The following is a 20,085-nucleotide window of genomic DNA, read 5'->3' on the forward strand; positions in this document are numbered from 1 at the left end:
AAGTTTTTTAGTGACAATCTTTAGTTCACATGACATGTTACAGTTTTTCAAGAACTTCCACAAGCAGGCATCATTTGGAGCTACTGTGGGTTTGTTCCAGACTACTGCAATAAAGTGAAAATTGCAATAAAGTCAGTCACACAAGTTTTTTGGTTTCCAAATGCATATAAAAGTTATGTTTACCCTGTACTGTAGTCTATTGAGTGTGCAATAGCATTAAGTCTAAAACATCTTAATTAAAACATGCTTTATTGCTAAAAATGTTAACAATCATCTGAGCCTTCAGGGAGTCATAACCTTTTCGCTGGGGGAGGGCTTGCCTTGACATTAATGGCTGCTGACTGATCAAGGTGGTAGTTGCTTCAGGTTTGGGGTGGCCGTGACAATTTCTTTCTTTCTTTCCTTCTTTTTTCTTTTTTTTGTTTTTGAGATGGAGTGTCACTCTCTTGTTGCCCAGGCTGGAGTGCAGTGGCACGATCTCGGCTCACTGCAAACTTTGCCTCCCAGGTTCAATCAATTCTCCTGCCTCAGCCTCCTGAGTAGCTGGGATTACAGGCATGTGCCACCACACTCAGCTATTTTGTATTTTTAGTAGAGATGGGGTTTTTCCATGTTGGTCAGGCTGGTCTCGAACTCTCAACCTCAGGTGATCTGCCCGCCTCGGCCTCCCAAAATACTGGGATTATGGGTGTGAGCCACTGGGCCCAGTTCTGAAACTAAGAAAACAATGAAGTTTGCCACACAGATTGACTCTTCCTTTCATGGAGATTTCTCTGTAGCATATGATGCTGTTTGATAGCATTTTACTCACAGTAGAACTTCTTTCAAAACTGGAGTAATCTTCTCAAATCCTACTACTGCTATCAAACAAGTTAATGCAATATTCATAATCTTTTGTTGTCATTTCAACAGCGTTCACAGCATCTTCACCAAGAGTAGATTCCTTCTCAAGAAACCACACCCTTTATTCATCCATAAGAAGCAACTTCTCATCCATCCAAGTTTGATCATGAGGTTGCAGCAGTTCAGTCTCATCTTCAGGCTCCACTTCTAGTTCTCTTGCTATTCCCACCACATCTACAGTTACTTTCTCCACAGAAGTCTTGAACCCCTTAAAGTTATCCATGAGGATTGGAATCAACTTCTTCCAAACTCCTTTTAATTTTATATTTTGATCTCCTCTCATGAATCATGAATATTCATAATGGCATCTAGAATGGTGAATCCTTCCCAGAAGATCTCCATTTACTTTGCCCAGATCCATCAGAATCACTATCTATGGTGGCTATAGCTTTACAAAATGCATTTCTTAAATAATAAGACTTGAAAGTCAAAATTACTCCTTGATCCAGGGGCTGCAGAATGAATATTGGGTTAGCAGGCATAAAAACATTTATCTCTTTATAAATCTCCATCAGAGAGAGCTCTTTGGCAATGAGTTGCATTGTCAATGAGCACTAAAATTTTGAAAATAATTTTTTTTTTTCTGAGCAGTAGGTCTCAACAGCAAGCTTAAAATATCCAGTAAACCATGCTGTAAACCAATGTGCTGTCATCCAGGGCTATGTTGTTCCACTGATAGAGCGCAAGCAGACTCTATTTAGCATAGTTCTTTAGGGCTCTAGGATTTTCAGAATGGGCAAATGAGCATTGGCTTCAACTTAAATTCACCAGTTATCCCCTAACAAAAGATTCAGCCTGTTCTTTGAAGATTTGAATCCAGGCATTGACTTCTCTCTAGTATGAAAGTCCTAGATGGTATCTTCTTCCAGTATAAGGCTATTTTGTCTATGTTAAAAATCTGTTGTTTATTCTAGCCACCTTCATCAATGATCTTAGCTAGATCTTCTGGATAACTTGCTGCAGCTTCTGCTTTGGGACTTTCTGCTTCACCTTGCAGAAATCTCCATAGGCTTCACCTATGGAGATGGCTTCTTTCTTTAAATCTCATGAGCCAACCTCTGCTAGCTTCCAACTTTTCTTCTGCAGCTTCCTCACCTCTTTCTGCCTTCATAAAATTGAAGAGCGTTAGGGCCTTGCTCTGGATTTGGCTTTGGCTTAAGGGAATGTTGTCACTGCTTTGATCTTCTGTCCAGACCAATAACACTTTCTCCATATCAGCAAGAAAACTATTTTGCTTTCTTATCATTTGTGTGTTCCCTGTAATATCACCTTCAATTTCTCTTAAGAACTTTTCCTTTGCATTCATGACTTAGGTAACTGTTTGGTATAAGAGGTCTAGCTTTCAGCCCTTCTTGGCTTTCAACATGGCTTCCTCACTAGGCTTAATAATTTCTAGCTTTGAATTTAAAGTGAGGAACATGCAAATCTTCCTTTCACTTAAACAGTTAGAGGTCACTGTAGAATTATTAATTGGCCTAATTTCAATATTGTTGTATCTCAGGCAATAGGAAGGCCCTAGGGGGAGAGAGAGGGAGAGAGAGAGAGTTGGCGGAATGGCCAGTTAGTAGAGCAATGGAGCAGTCAGAACACACAATTACACTTATTAAATTCTCTGTCTTATACGGGTGCAGTTTGTGGTACCCTAAAACAATTACAATAGTAACATCAAAGATCACTGAGTATCACCAAAACAGATAAAATAATCACGAAAAAGTTTGAAATATTGCAAGAATTACCAAAATGTGACACAGAGACACAAAATGAACACACGCTATTGGAAAAATGGTGCTGATAGGCTTGCTTGACACAGGTTTGCCACAAACCTTCAATTAAAAAAAAAGCAATATCTGCAAAGTGCAGTAAAGCAGAGTGCAGTACAACAAGTATATCTGTACCTTATTTTGTTTATTTAATCCTCCTTAAAAACCCATTGATGTAGGTGAGGTATTTGGCAGATGACAAAACTAAGGTATGTGGTGAATAAGCAGTTATGGGCAAACCATGGCAGAGCTTACTGCCAAAATGAATGATCTCCACTTCTAGCCACTTCTGACTGAAGCTGCCCTTCTAGGGTTAGACCGCTCTCCCCAGTGAAAGGTCAATGAGACGGGCTCCTGGGAAATGCCAAAGAGGCTTTGTTGCCTTGGGTTCAGGGGTCAAAGGTCTAGACTGTTCCTTAAGTCTTTTTGACGTGTTTTTAACATTTTTGGACCCAAGGGCGGGTTTGACTTAGCTCCATACTCCACGTTTGCTTGCCTTTTGAACTTCAGAGATGAAAGGCAGATCCCATAGCACTTAAGAGATTTTCCAGAACACTAGCTGGTCAGGGCAGAGCTAAAGCTAAATCCAGGCCATCTACTTCCTATGGCTGAGCTAGTGCCCTCTGGAAACATTGGCATATGGTGGTGGCCTCTGCTGCCCTGGCTAACTTGAGTCAGGGTCAGGGTCTTCCTACCTGTAACCGCTTCATCCCCACCCCAGGCAGTGAAGCCCCACCACCTGTTTATGAGGTGGGTGGCCACAGAGATAGGCTGATGGTGAGGGGGTTTCACATACCGCGATAACTAAGGCCTGAGCCCCACCCACTCTCCACCCCTGCGTTTAGTCCCACTTGACAGATAGAAGATCCTAGAGTCCCTGAGCACTGCTAAGGGCTGAACTCTGTCCTCCAAACTCCATGCTGATGTCCTAACCCCTAGCATCTCAGAATGTGACTGTATTTGGAGATAGAGTCTTTAAAGAGGCATTAAGGGTAAACGCAGTCATTAGGGTGGGCCCTACTCCAACATGACTAGTGTCCTTATAAGAAGAGGAAATGTGGACACAGACACACGCTGAGGGACAACGCATGGGAAGACACAGAGAGAAGGCAGCCATCTGCAAGCCAAGGAGAGAGGCCTCTGAAGCAACCAAGTCTGCCAACACCTTGATCTTGGATTTCCATCCTCCAGAATAGTGAGAAAATAAATTTCTGTTGTTTAAGCCCCCAGTACTTTGTCATGGCTGCTCTAGTAGACTCATGCAGGCCCTTGCTCCAGACGCTGACCCCCTTGACCCTCCCTCGCTGGCCCTGCATTCTCCTCCACACACCCCTGAGCCCCAGCCCCAGATTCATCAAGTCCTTAGAGTCAGGAGAGTGGGCTCCATAAATCTGCAGCCACATTTTCCCATTTCAGGGCCTTTGAGGAATGCTGATTTGTGCTTCAAAGTGGGCCAGGGAAGGATAAGCTGCCTTTGGAGCATTTGAGAGACTGAGGAGAGAACAGGAATCACTGAGAAAACGGACTGATGAGTATGTTGAGTCAGAATCCTGCCACCCATGACAAGTCACCTCCCACCCCTCCAGAGTCTCCAGCTAGAGCACTTGCAGTAACAGTTTAGTGGGCCTTTCCAGGCGGCCAGGCATGTGCTGCCCTCCGGATTCATTAACAGGGTTTCTTGGGGTCAGAGGAGGTGCCAAGGCCCTGAGAGAAGCCAAGCCCCAGAGGACCCCCAAGTTCTCCCCTTAGACTCACATTCCTCTTGTAGGTGGGAAAGGGACGGAGAGGTGGAGGGGGGAACGCCCTGTTCCACACGCTGTATTTACTCTGGGCATAGCCAATGACTCCAGGGCCTTATCATTCGGCCCTCAGACTGGGCTGGGCAGGTCTGAGAGTTAGGGAAAGTCCGTTTCCACTGCCCTCAGGGAGAGAAGAAAGGAGGCGGCAAGGGACAAGCTGCTGGTCGGACCCACAATGAAAACGCTCCTTCTTTTGCTGCTGGTGCTCCTGGACCTGGGAGAGGCCCAAGGATCACTTCACAGGTAAGGAGACGTCCCCGCACTGTGTTCAGCTGAGTAGTCCCCTGCCCTGCAACTCAGGGCTGCTCTGGGATAGGAAAGCTGACGGGGAGATGAAGAGGAGGAGAAGCTGAGGGCTTGCATCAATGCATGGAAGAGGCTTACCCAGTGGCTGCTTGTGTATGGCCTTAATCTCCAGTCCGCAACAAGTCATTCTCCTGCCTCCACCTCCACGGAGGTGCCTTACCAAGTCCCAGGGGGCTTCTTGTGTTGCAAAAGAGCAGGAACCTGCAGTTGTGGTTTGTAGCTCAAAGCGCCCCAGTACTTCCCCAGGGATCTGACTGTCACTGCCCCCAAGAGTTTTTCTGTCCCTTTAAATCAGCCCTTCGTGATGTTCATGTAAAACTGCAGACCACCCCACATCTCCCATTTTCCTAGATCTCAAAGAGCTCATCTCCAGGAGGGGAGCCATTTCCACTCTAAGATTCTAAGACTCTACAGGGCAGAGATGAGGCCAGGCAGGCTGAGTGGCAGAGGACGCTGATCCCACCTGTATCCTGTGTGCTGTCTTGCAGATCCCCCCCTCTGTCTTCTCTAGCTGGCCCCTGAGAAAATGGGACGGGAATGGGGGGAAGAGGGAGGCAGAAGTACATCTCCTGCTCACATGGGGGTTTGTCTCCAGGGTGCCCCTCAGGAGGCATCCGTCCCTCAAGAAGAAGCTGCGGGCACGGAGCCAGCTCTCTGAGTTCTGGAAATCCCATAATTTGGACATGATCCAGTTCACTGAGTCCTGCTCAATGGACCAGAGTGCCAAGGAACCGCTCATCAACTACTTGGATGTGAGGCCTCCTGGGATCAGGGCTGGGGAGAGGTGGGAGCAGGAGGAAGGCCCAGCATTAGGGCATGGCCAGTGCCACATCAGTAGCACTGAAGGCCATTGTGGATTTCTTCACTTGGATGATGATCCATGGGGACTGATTCCCTGGGTCCCCATGGAGTTGGCTAAGCAGGCCCCAGTGTACCCAAACATCAGAGCTCTCTGCAGAAGGAAAGGGCTGGGGTGAAAGCATCATCCCACACTGAAGGCCCCTGCTTCTGCTCTCAGCTGGGCAGCTTACTGGCTGTGTACCCTTAGGCAAGTTACTTAACCTCTCCCAGCCCCAGTTCCCTGGTCTGTAAAACAGGTGGTTCTTCCTCCACTGCCTTTCCTACAATGTATTTATAAGAATCAGGTTAGCGCAAGTAAAATCAAATGAAGTAGCCAGAGGCTTGGTTTGATTTCCTCCCTCATGGCCATTTCTCTCCTCTTTTTACCTTTTACTTTCCAGTTTTGCCACTTCCCAGGCTCTGTAAACTCCAGTCTGTAGTACCCCAGGCTCTGGCCCCAGGGAGCTTTCCCTTGACTTCCTGGTGAGCACTCTTGTCCCTTCCCACCACCCACACCCTCTTTCCTTCTCACTCTTCCTTGCAGATGGAATACTTCGGCACTATCTCCATTGGCTCCCCACCACAGAACTTCACTGTCATCTTCGACACTGGCTCCTCCAACCTCTGGGTCCCCTCTGTGTACTGCACCAGCCCAGCCTGCAGTAAGTGGGGCCAGGAGCACCAGCAGAGAATGTCTGGGGGCTAGTCCTGGGAGTCCAAGCCTGGTACTCTGGGGAAGGGGGGCTTAGGTTCCAGAAACTAGCCATCCCTGCCACACCAGCTTCCCCTCTCCCACCTTTGAGTCTGCCCTGGAACTGCTTATAGCAGATATAGAGCAAGGCCAAGGAAGAACTAAAATGTGGCTGCTGTCCAAGATAGCAACTTTCATACTGATCAGAATTAATAGAAAGAAAGCCATTGAAAAGAGAAATCTTTGACATAATGACTCACTTCCTTTGGAACACCCAAAGGAATATAGGGGAAAGTTTAATTTAATTGGTTATTTCTGAGCAGGTAGGTGAGTCGGGTTCTAGTGTAGATAGTCTGCTTGCTTCAGGAGGCTTGGTAGCCTTATCTCCTGGTACACAGAGGTGGGGCTGTTGGGGCACAATGGCATGGGTGGGTCCATTTGGCCAGAGGTAACTCAGAGGTTTCAGTGAGGATTGGAAAAGAAGAGCTACAGAAAGATGTCTTGTTCGACACAGGACAAGTCCCAGAGACAGAATGTCTCTGGAAACCCCAAGGCTAGAGATGTCCATGGGTTGGGAGAAAAGTTGGGAGTAATTTCCTGGGGCAATTGTTTATCCCTGAGTTTCTTTTGAAGCCAACCTCTGACCCACAATGGGTGGCAGGGACTGTGGCAGGCACCTGATAAATGGCACTTATCTTGGTGTGCCTCATGAGGTCATTGTGGACAATCAGGTTTGCTCAGAGACGGCTATTTGGTCCCCAATTAGGCCACATCTGTAGCTAGAGGAAAATGTAGTTGCTCACTAGGGAGGGGCATCGCCAGGCTTCTAGGGGCCCCCACTCTGTGTTGAGAGCTGAGGGAAGAGACCCTGCCTCTCTGGGGCTGGGTGGCATTAGGGCAGGGATGCAGCCAGTGAGCCGATGGCGTAGGCAAGAGCAGTGCACTTCTTTCCAGAGACGCACACCAGGTTCCAGCCTTCCCAGTCCAGCACATACAGCCAGCTGGGTCAATCTTTCTCCATTCAGTATGGAACCGGGAGCTTGTCTGGGATCATTGGAGCCGACCAAGTCTCTGTGAGTGCAAGTCCTTCATCTTTTCTCTCTTGGACAGAAGCTTGGGAGACTTATTCAGAGGTCTTACATTTCAAATCTGCCTCAGGAATGGGTGGAAACAGGGGTTAGCACTAGCTTCTAGGAGAAAGGGCGAGTAACACTCCCCACCTGAGATGGTGGCAGTGGGTCAGTCTGCACAGCACGCTGGGCCCTGGGGGAGGGCAGCGCAGGGGGACTCTGGAAGGAAGCAGTGCCCAGTGCACAAAGCCTGGTGGCAGGGTGCACAGCTGGATCTCCAGTCTCTAGGGCATTGAGGAGATAAAACCAGGTCGCCATCTTGAAGGATAAAGAAGTCCACACCAGGGGGAGAGATTTGGACTCAGTAAAATAAGGGGTCAAGGTCTGAAATGGGAGTCCAATCACAGAGGCAAAGCAGAAGCCCAGTTGTCCAAAGGCCAAGGTCCAAACTGAACTCAGTGCTGAGCTCATGAGGTGTTCCTCAAACTCCCTCTGACCTCTGACCCTCTGACTCCCTCTGAAGTCCTATGAGTCCTAGAACCATGGGAATCAGAAAAATGTGGGGACAGAGACCCAGGTACTTTTTCAGGCTTACGGACAGCAATATATGCCTGGGCCTTGGGAGAAACAGAGGTTGACCTACCCATGGTGAGCATTGGTCCATGGGGTATTCCCGAGGCCAGCAGGGCACAGCCTTCATCAACGTCCCTTAGAGTGGGTGGAGTAGGACATATTATCAACTGAAAGAACACCAGAAGCAGAAAAACACCATCTATGTAAAAATATCATACAGATAAAACAATGCACTATATTTTCTATTGGAACTATGTATGCGTGTGTATACACACATTACATATATAATATATAATATCCATATATGAATATATGTAATATACAGTATATCTGTATATGTAATATGTATCCACCTGTATATATTATATAGATACAATATATAACATATTATAGTATATAATAATTGCATAATTATATTATATAATATATGTTATATATTATATAATTAATATAATATGTAATACATTACATTAATATATGTTATATAATATGTTAATTCTATAATATATAATATATTATAGAATATAATTGATATAATGTATTATATTAATAATATAGTATGTGTTATATAATAATATGTTGTATGTAATAATATATTACATAATATATTACGTTAATCTATTATATAATATATTGACATAATATATATGTAATGTGTATATATTCTGTTATATATAAGATTATATATATTATGACATATACATATATATTATATATCTAATTACATATAATATATATATAAAAGTAAAAATAACTATTTAGAAGGCTACATCCCAAATTTATCATCGCGATAACCTCTGAGATGCAGGGAAGGGACTGAAATTGGCATAGAAAGGGGAATTTGAGCCTATAGCTTGTCACTTATCTGTTGGCTCACCTGGCTGGTGTAGGGCAGCAGTCAACCCCACAGCAATGTCAGCTGCATTGCTCCTTCCCTCAGTTTCTCTGGCTCCAGGGCCAGGTGTGCACTTACCTCTGTAACAAATCATCAGCTTTTGCTGCATAACATCCCCATCATTGAGGTTGGAGACTTGGGGACAGTGAGAGAACAATGTGGGTTCCAGTCCACCCTCACCCTCATGGGTTCCAACTGGCCCTTTTTCTCCCACTTGACATGTATCTTCCCTTTCTGCTGTGCAAACTATAGACTGTTGCTGCAGCATCAGGACAGAAATAATATCCTAAAGTACACTGTTTAACTAGCACCTACAGTTGCGTATAATCATTATCTATATTCACATCATTATAGCTGTATCTATAATCTATAGTACCTCCTAATGGTTCTGCTTCTCTTATCAAACCCTGATTGACATAATAAATATATGACATGTGAAAATTTGTAGATGAAGCTGATGCAGCCCTTAAAGGGACCATTTAGCCTGAAATGCATGTGTTGTTAATAGAAATGCTAATGATCAATTATCTAAGCTCCTATTTCAAGAAACAACAAGAAAATGAGCAAACCGTAAACAAACAATAGCAAATCAAACGCAAAGAAACCAAAAGGAAGGAAATAATAAACAGTAGAATGGGACGCTAATGAAATAGAGAAATCACACGGTACAGAAAATTAACAAAGCCACGAATTAACTCTTTGCAAAGAGTAATAAAATTGGTTAGCCTCTCACATGACTAAATAAGAAAAAAGAAAATACAACTTAACAATGTTAGAAATGAGAAACAGAACATTACCAAAGTTATCAAAAATAGTTTTATATTGATAAATTTTACAATTTTCAAAAAATCAGCAAATGCCCTGAGAAATACAGCATACCAAAACTGATGCAAAAACAAAAAAACAGAAAATGTGCATCTTTTAAAGATATACTCGGTTATTAAAAAAATCTTTCCACAAAGAAAAGCCTCACTGATAAATTCTCTCAACACTAAAAAAAACAATCTTTCACAAACTCTTCCAGATATTTGATAAAGTAAAACACTTTATAACTCGTTTTATGAAACCAGCATAACTTTAATAATGAAACTTGAAAAGGACATTATAACAAAAGAAAATATAAAATTACAGACCAATCTTTCTCTCATGAATATAGATGCAAAAGTTCTAAATGAAATGCTAGCAAATAAAATCTTTTGGTATATAAAAAGATCATACAAGGGTCATCTTTCTAGGAATTTATCATTTAACAGAATAAAAGGAGAAAAATCATATGACCAATATGATTATATTAGTAGGTTAATAACATTCAATATCTATTCATGACTTCAAGAAAAACTCTTAGCAAACTAGGAATAGAAAGTAACTCCCTTAATCTGATAAAAATGAAGGGCTTCATCTAAAAGAAGCCCACAGCAAACTTTATACTTAATGGTGAATTGTCAAGAGACTTCTCCATAAGATCAAGAATGAGACAAGGACACTCAATCTCACCACTTCTATTCAACATTGTACTGAAAATCCTAGCCAGTGCAACAAGGCAAGAAAAAAGAAATAAAGAACATTAGGATGGAAAAGGAAGAAATAACTCTGTCAATATTAATATATGACAAGATTCTCTAAGTAGAAAATCCAAAAAAACTACAGAAAGGATATTGGGATTAATATGTGAACTTAGTGAAGTTGCTGGATATGAGGTCAACATAAAAAAATCATCTGGGGCCAGGCACGGTGGCTCACACCTGTAATCCCAGCACTTTGGGAGGCCGAGGTGGGTGGATCATGAGGTCAGGAGTTTGAGACCAGCCTGACCAACATGGTGAAAACCCATCTCTACTAAAAATACAAAAATTAGCCAGGCGTGGTGGCACACGCTTGTAGTCCCAGCTACTCAGGAGGCTGAGGCAGAAGAATTGCTTGAACCCAGGAGGTGGAGGTTGCAGTGAGCCAAGATCATGCCACGGCACTCCAGCCTGGGTGACAGAGTGAGACTCAGTCTCAGAAAAAATCATTTGGATTTATATATACAGGTTGTGGATCCTTATCCCAAATGCTTGGGACCGGAAGTCTTTTAGATTTCAAATTTTTTTCAGATTTTGAAATATTTGCATTATACTTACCAGTTTAATATCCCAAATCTGAAAATCCATCATCTGTAATGCTCCAATGAGCATTTTCTTTGAGCCTCATGTTAGCACTCAAAAAGTTTTGGATTTTGAAGCACTTCAGTTTCAGATTTTCAGATTTGTGATGTTCAACCTGTAGCAAGTAAAGCAAATGGCAAATAGATTTTTAATGACACTATTTATAATACCATCAAAACCATCAGCTACTTTGATGTAAATTTAATTAAAAATGCGCAAGAACTCTACTCTGATAATAGCAAACATTAGTAAATAAAAGTAAAAGACTTGCATAAAAATCGCAAATATTAATGAATAAAATTAAAATAAGACCTGTACTGAAAACTAAACCATGCCCATAGTTTGAATGACTCTGTTTCATTAAAAAGTCAAATTTTTCAAATTGATCTATGGAACCAATTTTATTCCAATCAAAACAACAGCATTTTTTCTTAGAAATTAGCAAACTGATTCTAACATTTATATGGATATGTACACCAACACAATCTTGCTGAAGAAAAACACTGGTAAATATTAAGATTTATTATAAAGTTACAATATTGTAGACGTGTGGTGTTGGCACAGAATTTAAAAAATAAATGGAACAGAACAGAAAATACAAAACTATCCACACAGTCATCTGACTTATGTTGAACATGATACTGCAGTATGTGGAGGAAACGATGGTATATTTATTAAATAGTGCCAGGTCATATGAATATCCAGATAGAAAAAAATAAATCTTAACTCCTACCTTACACATTATCACATTTCATATAGGTTCCAGATCTCAGTGTGAAAAGTAAACAATAAAGCTTTTAGAAGAAAACATGAGAAAATGTTTTCATGACCTTAAGGTAGGCAAAATTTCTGAAACAAGTTACAAAAAAACAGCGTACAATAAGCACAATGTTGAGTGACAGAAGCCAGATACCAAAGAGCTCATATGGGATGATTTCATTCATATAAAATCCAAAAAAATAGACAAAGCCAATATATGCCATTAAAAGTCAGGAGACTGGCTTTTCTTGAGGAGGGGCGCAATGATTGGCAGGTGCATGAGGGCTTCTGAAGTTTGGAATGTCCTGTTTTTTGGGAATATAGCAAGCATCTTTGTGCTCATTTAGTCAAGGAAAGTTGGGAAGGAGAAGAATTAGCTTCAAGACAGAGGAAAATCCGGGAGTCAAATCCTTTGCCAGCAATCCCCTGTGCCATTCTCCTGTGGGCTTTCTCCTGCCAGGTGGAAGGACTAACCGTGGTTGGCCAGCAGTTTGGAGAAAGTGTCACAGAGCCAGGCCAGACCTTTGTGGATGCAGAGTTTGATGGAATTCTGGGCCTGGGATACCCTTCCTTGGCGGTGGGAGGAGTGACCCCAGTGTTTGACAACATGATGGCTCAGAACCTGGTGGACTTGCCAATGTTTTCTGTCTACATGAGCAGGTAAGGCCCATCAAGTCTGTGAGGTTAAAGTCAGTTATAACTACAGGGAGACAACACATACACTTGACTTAGCAGTCAAAAGACCTGGTTTGGGTCTTTATCTTGGTCTATTATCAGCTGTGTGATCTTAGTCAAAACATTTAACCTCTGAATATTGAGGAAATGGGATTTGCTTCATCAAGTAGTTGTGAAAACACTGCAAACTCTACTACACTGGCTTAAATTTAAGGAATCTCTGGGATTGGTTCTTCATTGATGCTGTCACTAAATATCAAGCTCCTATTATACGCTGAGTATGATGCTCACATTGGGGACACAGTGAAACAAGAAAGACAGTACCTGCAGGGGGAGGAGGCAGAAAAAAATGAAAAGTTAAGCTGACAATAAAATAATTGCTTGCTGATGGATGAATAAACAAAATGTGGCATATCCAAACAATCAAATATTATTCAGCCTTAAAAAGGAAGAAAATTCTGAGACATGCTACAACATAGAAGAAACTTGAGGACATAATGCTAAGTGAAATAAGCTAGTCACAAAAAGACAAATACTGTATGATTCCACTTAGGTGAGGTACCTAGACTAGTCAAATTCATAGGCAGAAAGTAGACTGCCAGTTGCCAGAGCCTGGGGAGGGGAAGTGAGGAATTCTTAAACCATTGTTGATGGCTTAATGGGTATAAAGTTCCAGTTCTGTAAAATGAAAGGTCTGGATTTTACAACAGCGTGAACACACTTAACACTACTGAATTGTAGACTCAAAAATGGGTAAGATAGTACATTTTATGTTACATATTTTTACAGCAATTTTTTAAAATTGCATTGTTGTTGGAAAAGGTCACGAGGCTCACCTGTTTCTAGGCACTCTTGCCCGGCATCCTCGGAGGGTCATCTCCTCTTCCTCCTTACACAGGACGGTGATTTCTGACCTTCCTGACTTTTTCCAGCTCAGACCTGGCCTGCATTCACACTGTTTCGGCATAAGCCCATTCCTCTCTTTCCCCTCTCCCACATGGAGGGTCCTGGATTTTCCCTATCAAACTATGTTTCCTCTCCAGCATGACGGCACTCAGGACCAGGCCTAGGCAGAGCTGTGAGTAAGAGAGGCAGGTTTTCTAGACACTTCTGTTTCCCCTTGCAGAACTTCCTTCTCCCGTCACCTGGGAAAAGTGGGCTGTAATGGGGAATATCAAGGCTTGGCAGTCAGACCGGCCTGGATTTGAATCCTGCCACTTACATTGCTTCATCTCACTGAGGCTCAGTTTATTCCACGGACCACTAGTTTGATGTGAGTTAAATAAGTTTAGACAGATAAAATTCCCAGTACATGGCCTTGCACCAAGGTAATCAACAAATGTGAGTTCCTTTCCCCACTCCCTCTGTAATACCACTGTCCTAAAATTCCTACAGGTATTCACTTCTCTCCCTCTTTACCACCCTGATTTCAATTTTGTATCTTTCTGATCTTTTTCCTCCTCAAAATGAATCTGTCTTAGGTCCTATTTCTCCAGAATCCTGCTAGGTCCCAGAACATAATCTGAGAAATCAATACCAATGAAAATAAGTTTCCAGGCTCTAGTAAGTCATGATACATTCATATTAGCCTCTTTGCCTTAACATAAGGAGTGAATAATACAAAAACGCCAGGCACTGTCACAACCATAGTGGGGAAGATACTTTAGGAAAAGGTGTCTTTGGGGGTTGCTTCAAGTCACACAGTGTGTACCCACCCAGGATGGTCCTGGCGTTGGTTCTGAATGACAGACCTGCTGGCCCCGTTTCCCACCTCCTTAACCTTTTTATCCAAGAAGCAGACGGACATTCACAAATGGTCAAGGGGAGCTGTTTCTAACCTTGGGTCAAAAAGGCCCAGACCAATTCACTTGCAGTAGTCAGATTCCCGGTCTCAAAGCCCAGGCTGATGTTTCTGCCTACCTGGGTGCTTGGCATGAGACCAAGAAGCAAAGGGTCCTAGCTGAGGCTCACCTCTAGAGTTTTGCAGTGGCCCTTCCTGGACAATTTGTCTTTCTCTCCATGTAGTAACCCAGAAGGTGGTGCGGGGAGCGAGCTGATTTTCGGAGGCTATGACCACTCCCATTTCTCTGGGAGCCTGAATTGGGTCCCAGTCACCAAGCAAGCTTACTGGCAGATTGCGCTGGATAAGTGAGTATTTCCCATGAAGTAGTGACAGTATTAGTGGTAAACTCAAAAGAGGCACAACTCAAACCCAATTAACTGAAAAACCACTGGTCACTAGCAGAGGATGCCAGAAGCTTACTATGGTTGGAGGTATGGAGGTGCTGAGCAAGTGTGCAGGAAGGGACCTCTGTAACCAGGGCAGCAGACACAGCTTCCTTCCTTGTACACGTGGCGTGCTTTTAACTCAACAGACAGTCAATACCAGTGCACAGCCTGCTCCCCTTTGTTCTTTTAACATTAACACACAAGGCAAGGGATGAGTAACATGGGGGGTTGCACAGGTTAATTGGACTCAGATCTTGCCCTCAAAAAACTTGTACAGAAGATGAGATGCACCCAAACCGCTATCCTGCAAAATGGAAGGTGGTCAGTGCTCCAAGAGAGGTGCCACCAACGTGATCCAGCAGACAGGCACGACAGCTTCTATCTGAAGAACGCTCCAGTGTGTCATGGAGGGGGTTACATTGAAACTGAGCCGGGAAATATATACAGTATCTGGACATGAAGCAATTGGGGAAGTAGGACTACATGCCTGCCTCATACCTAGCGCCATGCTAGACAATGCAGGAATTGGAAAAGTGTAGTTCAAGTTTCAATTCAGCTAGGATTGACTTCCTACAAGGTACCAGGCATTAGGAATGCAAAAAATAAAAGGCCTCAATGCTCACTGTCTATTGAGGGTTTTTCAAACTGTAGGAATTCACCTATTTATGGGTCATGACATTATTTTAGAAGATCCTGACCTGACCAGGCGTGGTGGCTCACACTTGTAATCCCAGGACTTTGGGAGGCCAAGGCAGGTGGATCACAAGGTCAAGAGATTGAGACACCTACATTTTTTGATGAATTGGAATACAGTAGAAAATACCAAAGTGCACTTCAATTGCACGAATGGGTGTGTGTGTGCACTGGGTCAAGAAGTAAACAGATTTCTTCCTGTGGATCTCAGTAGAAAACAATTGAGGAACACTCATATGGTGGGTGGAAATCATTGATGTGCTCCAGGCATTGGAGAGCCCAAAAAGGAGTGGGAGTTTCCTAGGAGCCAGGGGAGGGAAGGTGGGCCGACCACAACTCTGTCCCCTCAGCATCCAGGTGGGAGGCACTGTGATGTTCTGCTCCGAGGGCTGCCAGGCCATTGTGGACACAGGGACTTCCCTCATCACTGGCCCTTCCGACAAGATTAAGCAGCTGCAAAACACCATCGGGGCAGCCCCCGTGGATGGAGAAGTGAGTGCCTGCCTGGTCAAGGGAGTGGTGGGGGCAAGAGAGCCAGGCCTTCTCTTGGGAGGTGGGAAGGCTCTAAACGGATCCTCCATATTGGGTTTTAGTATGCTGTGGAGTGTGCCAACCTAAACGTCATGCCGGATGTCACCTTCACCATCAACGGAGTCCCCTACACCCTCAGCCCAACTGCCTATACCCTACTGGTAAGAACTGTTTCCTTATTCTGCAGGCCACAGGGCCCTCCCCACATGCCTGCCACTTCCCCTTTTCAATAGCCGGCACTTTGCCCTCCTTTACCCTAAGCCCTGCCCCACATTGTTCTGCTCTGACGTGGCGTTCCCTCTGGGAGGGACACAGCTGCCTGTGGTGGAAAGACCATGGGGCTTGTTCTAATTTCCAGTTCTGCCATGAAGCAGTAGTGAACTTCCGGCAAGCCATTTAAGGAAGTCTTCTGATATTGCCATGTAGAACTTTTCAACTGACAAAGTTTAATCTCCTCAACCACCAGGTCAGACTGGAGCTATTACTATCTCATTTTATAGGTGAGAATATCGAGACTCAGAGAGTCAAATACATGGTTCAAGACATGAGCTGTTTGCAGGGAGGAGTGGAGAATAAGATTATATTTGTTCTAACATACAAATTAACATTCCTCCTCTAGCAAGCAAATGTCTTTTGTTGCAGTAAATTCTCAAGTTTATAGGGAAAGGGAACTCCTAGACCTTTTGGACACCTGTGAGCACTTCACACCACTCTTGGTCTGAATTTTCAGCATTGTAGGTATTCGGCACCACACTTCAACACACTAATTTTTCCAAGAGTCACTCACAGCATCAGGGTGACTGCATCAGAAGAGGGGTGCTAAGGTATAGACTGAGGGCTTCAGCCCTACCCCTAAGCCTCTATTAACTCCTTACCAAAGCCACCAACAGACAATCCAAATAAAAACAAATGTTTGCTTTAAAACACAGCTTCATGGTAAGTCCCCTAAGCTCCTGCCACATAGGGATTATGGAGCTGCCACTGTGAACACCACACTGAGGACCAGTGAGACATTTAGACTGAGCCCTGTTCATTAGTCCACACGCCCATCAACACCCCAGCACCCCCACACTCTCACCTTCCCCCATGTGAGTTGAGTCCCTGCCCAGGTGGAAATTATTGATGTGCTCCAGGCACTGGAGAGCCCAAAAAAGAGTGGGAGTTTCCTAGAAGCCAGGGGAGGGGAGATGCGTGGTTCTTTCCTGGTATGGTGAGTGGTTCTTTTAGAAGATTATTTCAGAAGATCATGACCTGACCGGGCATGGTGACTCACACCTGTAATCCCAGGACTTTGGGAGGCCGAGGCAGGTGGATTACAAGGTCTTGTGCTGGTTCTTTCGCAGCACAGCGCGTGGTTCTTTCCCACCAGCAGATTTCAATCAGAGCCGCCTTAATCCATCAAAACTGCTGTAAAAATTTTGACTTTTCATGTCCTTCCTCTCAAGAAGTCTCCCTGAGCTCTCTGCAAATTTTCCCACACCCTCATCAGCAACTTCAAATTTCAAATGATTGTTGGAAAGACGACACTTGCCTGGTAGAGCACGTCTTTGCCAAACTAAAAATTAGATTGGAGAAGGTGACACTCTTCTCTTGAACAAGGGATGCCTACTTGCCTCAACTAAAGGGGGTCACTCAAATGTTTGTTCCCAGAACATCGACAAGAAAATAGCAGTGGATAGTCACTAACAGAGTTCTTTCTCTCCCTTAACAAAAACTAAGCTGAGCTTCACTAGAAACTAAAGAAACCAGAATTTAAACCAAGGTCTTCCGGTGCCAACCCTTTTGCTCTTCTAGCCAGGCAACAAGGGTTTCCCAGTTGTAAAATGATGGTGATGGGGGCAGGTGGGAGTATGTAACAGACGAACAGTTCTCAAAATTGTAGAACATAGACCCCAGGCCCGTAAGAATGGACTTGTGCAGACAAACACTTTATTAAGCAACCTAGGGTAGAGACATATGAAGCAGGAGGAAGAACCCACCGACCAAAATGGTGGAACCCACCAGCTATCCAAGGCCATCCAGTGCCAGCCACCACCACCACACAGGCAGCCTCCAGGCAGTACTACTACATTCTTCCCCCATATGTCATTTGCGTCCTTTCCAACCCCAGGACTTCGTGGATGGAATGCAGTTCTGCAGCAGCGGCTTTCAAGGACTTGACATCCACCCTCCAGCTGGGCCCCTCTGGATCCTGGGGGATGTCTTCATTCGACAGTTTTACTCAGTCTTTGACCGTGGGAATAACCGTGTGGGACTGGCCCCAGCAGTCCCCTAAGGAGGGGCCTTGTGTCTGTGCCTGCCTGTCTGACACGCCTTGAATCTGTTAGGTTGGGCCATTCTTTACACCTACAAAAAGTTATTTTCCAGAGAATGTAGCTGTTTCCAGGGTTGCAACTTGAATTAAGACCAAACAGAACATGAGAATACACACACACACACACACACACAGACACACACACACACTTCACACATACACACCACTCCCACCACCGTCATGATGGAGGAATTAAGTTGTACGTTCATATTTTTTATTGATTTTTGATCATGAAAATCAAAAATTTTCACATTTGATTATGAAAATCTCCAAACATATGCATAAGCAGAGATCATGGTATAATAAATCCCTTTGCAACTCCACTCAGCCCTGACAACCCATCCACACACGGCCAGGCCTGTTTATCTACACTGCTGCCCACTCCTCTCTCCAGCTCCACATGCTGTACCTGGATCATTTTGAAGCAAATTCCAAGCATGACATCGTTTTGTCCATAAATATTTCTAACATCCTTAAATATACAGTCGGAATTCAAGCATCTCCCATTGTCCCACAAATGTTTGGCTGTTTTTATAGTTGGATTGTTTGTATGAGGATTCAAGCAAGGCCCATATATTACATTTATTTGAAATGTCTGTAAGTGTCTCTCCATCTAAAGAGTTTAGCACATTTGAACGTTGCTGGCTGAAATCCTGAGGTGTCATTTGACATGGTTCTCTGAACTTATCTTTCCTGTAAAATGGGAGTTAGATCTGGAGGTCTGATTTCGTGGCAAAAATACTTCCTAGGTGGTGCTGGGTACTTCTTGTTGCATCCTGTCAGGAGGCAGTAATGCTGGTGCCTCTCTATTGGTAATGTTAAGACTGCTGGGTGGGTTTGGAGTTCTTGGCCTTAATCATTCATTACAAAGTTCAGCATTTTACCTGATCATTTCAGCGGTCATTGATGATCATTGCTGAGATCCACACTATAATTAGGGGTGGCAGAACAGGGGTTTTTCTAATTCTGCTATCCCTTTGGCATTTGTTAGTTGGAATTCTTCTATAAAAAAAATAGGCCGGGTGCAGTGGCTCACGCCTGTAATCCTAGCACTTTCAGAGGCCAAGGTGGGCAGATCACGAGGTCAAGAGATCGAGACTATCCTGGCTAACATGGTGAAACCCCTTCTCTACTAAAAATACAAAAATTAGCCAGGCATGGTGACACATGCCTGTAGTCCCAGCTACTCAGGAAGCTGAGGCAGGAGAATCGCTTGAACCCAGGAGACAGAGGCTGCAGTGAGCCAAGATCACGCCACTGCACTCCAGCCTGGCAACAGAGTGAGACTCCTTCTCAAAATAAAAAAATAATAATAATATTTGGCTGGGCGCGATGGCTCACATCTGTCCCAGCACTCTGGGAAGCCGAGGAAGGAGGATTGCTCGAGCCCAGGGGGTCAAAGCTGCAGTGAGCTATGACCGTGCCACTGTACTCCAATCTGGGTGATAGAGCAAGACCTTGTCTTAAAAACAAGATAAAACAAAACAAAACAAAACCTTTCCCTCATCAACCATTTGCCCAGGAAAGAAGACAATTACTTGGGGTTTTGTTTCCTTTGTTTACCAGTTTTCAGAATGAGTTAGTGCTATATTAAACACCAAAGAATTTTAAACATTTGATGTGTTTCAACTCACCAGTTTTTTCTTTAATGCCAAATCACCCTATCTTTAGCCAGTGGGTGATCTTCAAGTTAGTTCCTGTGAACTTTTCCAGCCCATCTTGCACACTTCCAGTCCAATATGTGGCATCAGCCATTGTTCCACAGAATCCTGGTTCCTCAGTGGCCTCGGGTAATGACGTCATGTCTCTAAGACACTCACCTCTCAGAGCTGTTGGGAAGAATCAATGATCTTACCTAGGTGGAAGCACCTGGCTAAGAGTGGTAACTTCCCTTCCGATTTGG

The 20,085-nt window shown here is 43.9% G+C and overlaps 1 protein-coding gene across 2 annotated transcripts; it reads left to right on the top strand.

Annotated features, from left to right (window-relative positions):
• Nucleotides 1–4,113: 4,113 nt before the first annotated feature.
• On the top strand, nucleotides 4,114–18,778 carry CTSE (cathepsin E). 2 transcript variants are annotated; one of them, XM_055234734.2, is made up of 10 exons: nucleotides 4,114–4,195; nucleotides 4,589–4,705; nucleotides 5,364–5,520; nucleotides 6,153–6,270; nucleotides 7,254–7,372; nucleotides 12,201–12,400; nucleotides 14,441–14,563; nucleotides 15,688–15,829; nucleotides 15,931–16,029; nucleotides 17,979–18,778. In XM_055234734.2, exons 2-10 carry the CDS (start codon nucleotides 4,638–4,640, stop codon nucleotides 18,141–18,143), a joined length of 1,191 nt encoding a protein of 396 aa, XP_055090709.1. In that variant the 5' UTR covers nucleotides 4,114–4,195; nucleotides 4,589–4,637; the 3' UTR covers nucleotides 18,144–18,778. The 2 variants fall into 2 exon arrangements, with proteins under 2 accessions (XP_055090709.1, XP_055090708.1); XM_055234733.2 differs by lacking the exon at nucleotides 4,114–4,195 and adding an exon at nucleotides 4,384–4,427.
• Nucleotides 18,779–20,085: the final 1,307 nt, after the last annotated feature.

Source organism: Symphalangus syndactylus, chromosome 19, assembly GCF_028878055.3.
Source record: "Symphalangus syndactylus isolate Jambi chromosome 19, NHGRI_mSymSyn1-v2.1_pri, whole genome shotgun sequence".
NCBI lineage: Eukaryota > Metazoa > Chordata > Mammalia > Primates > Hylobatidae > Symphalangus > Symphalangus syndactylus.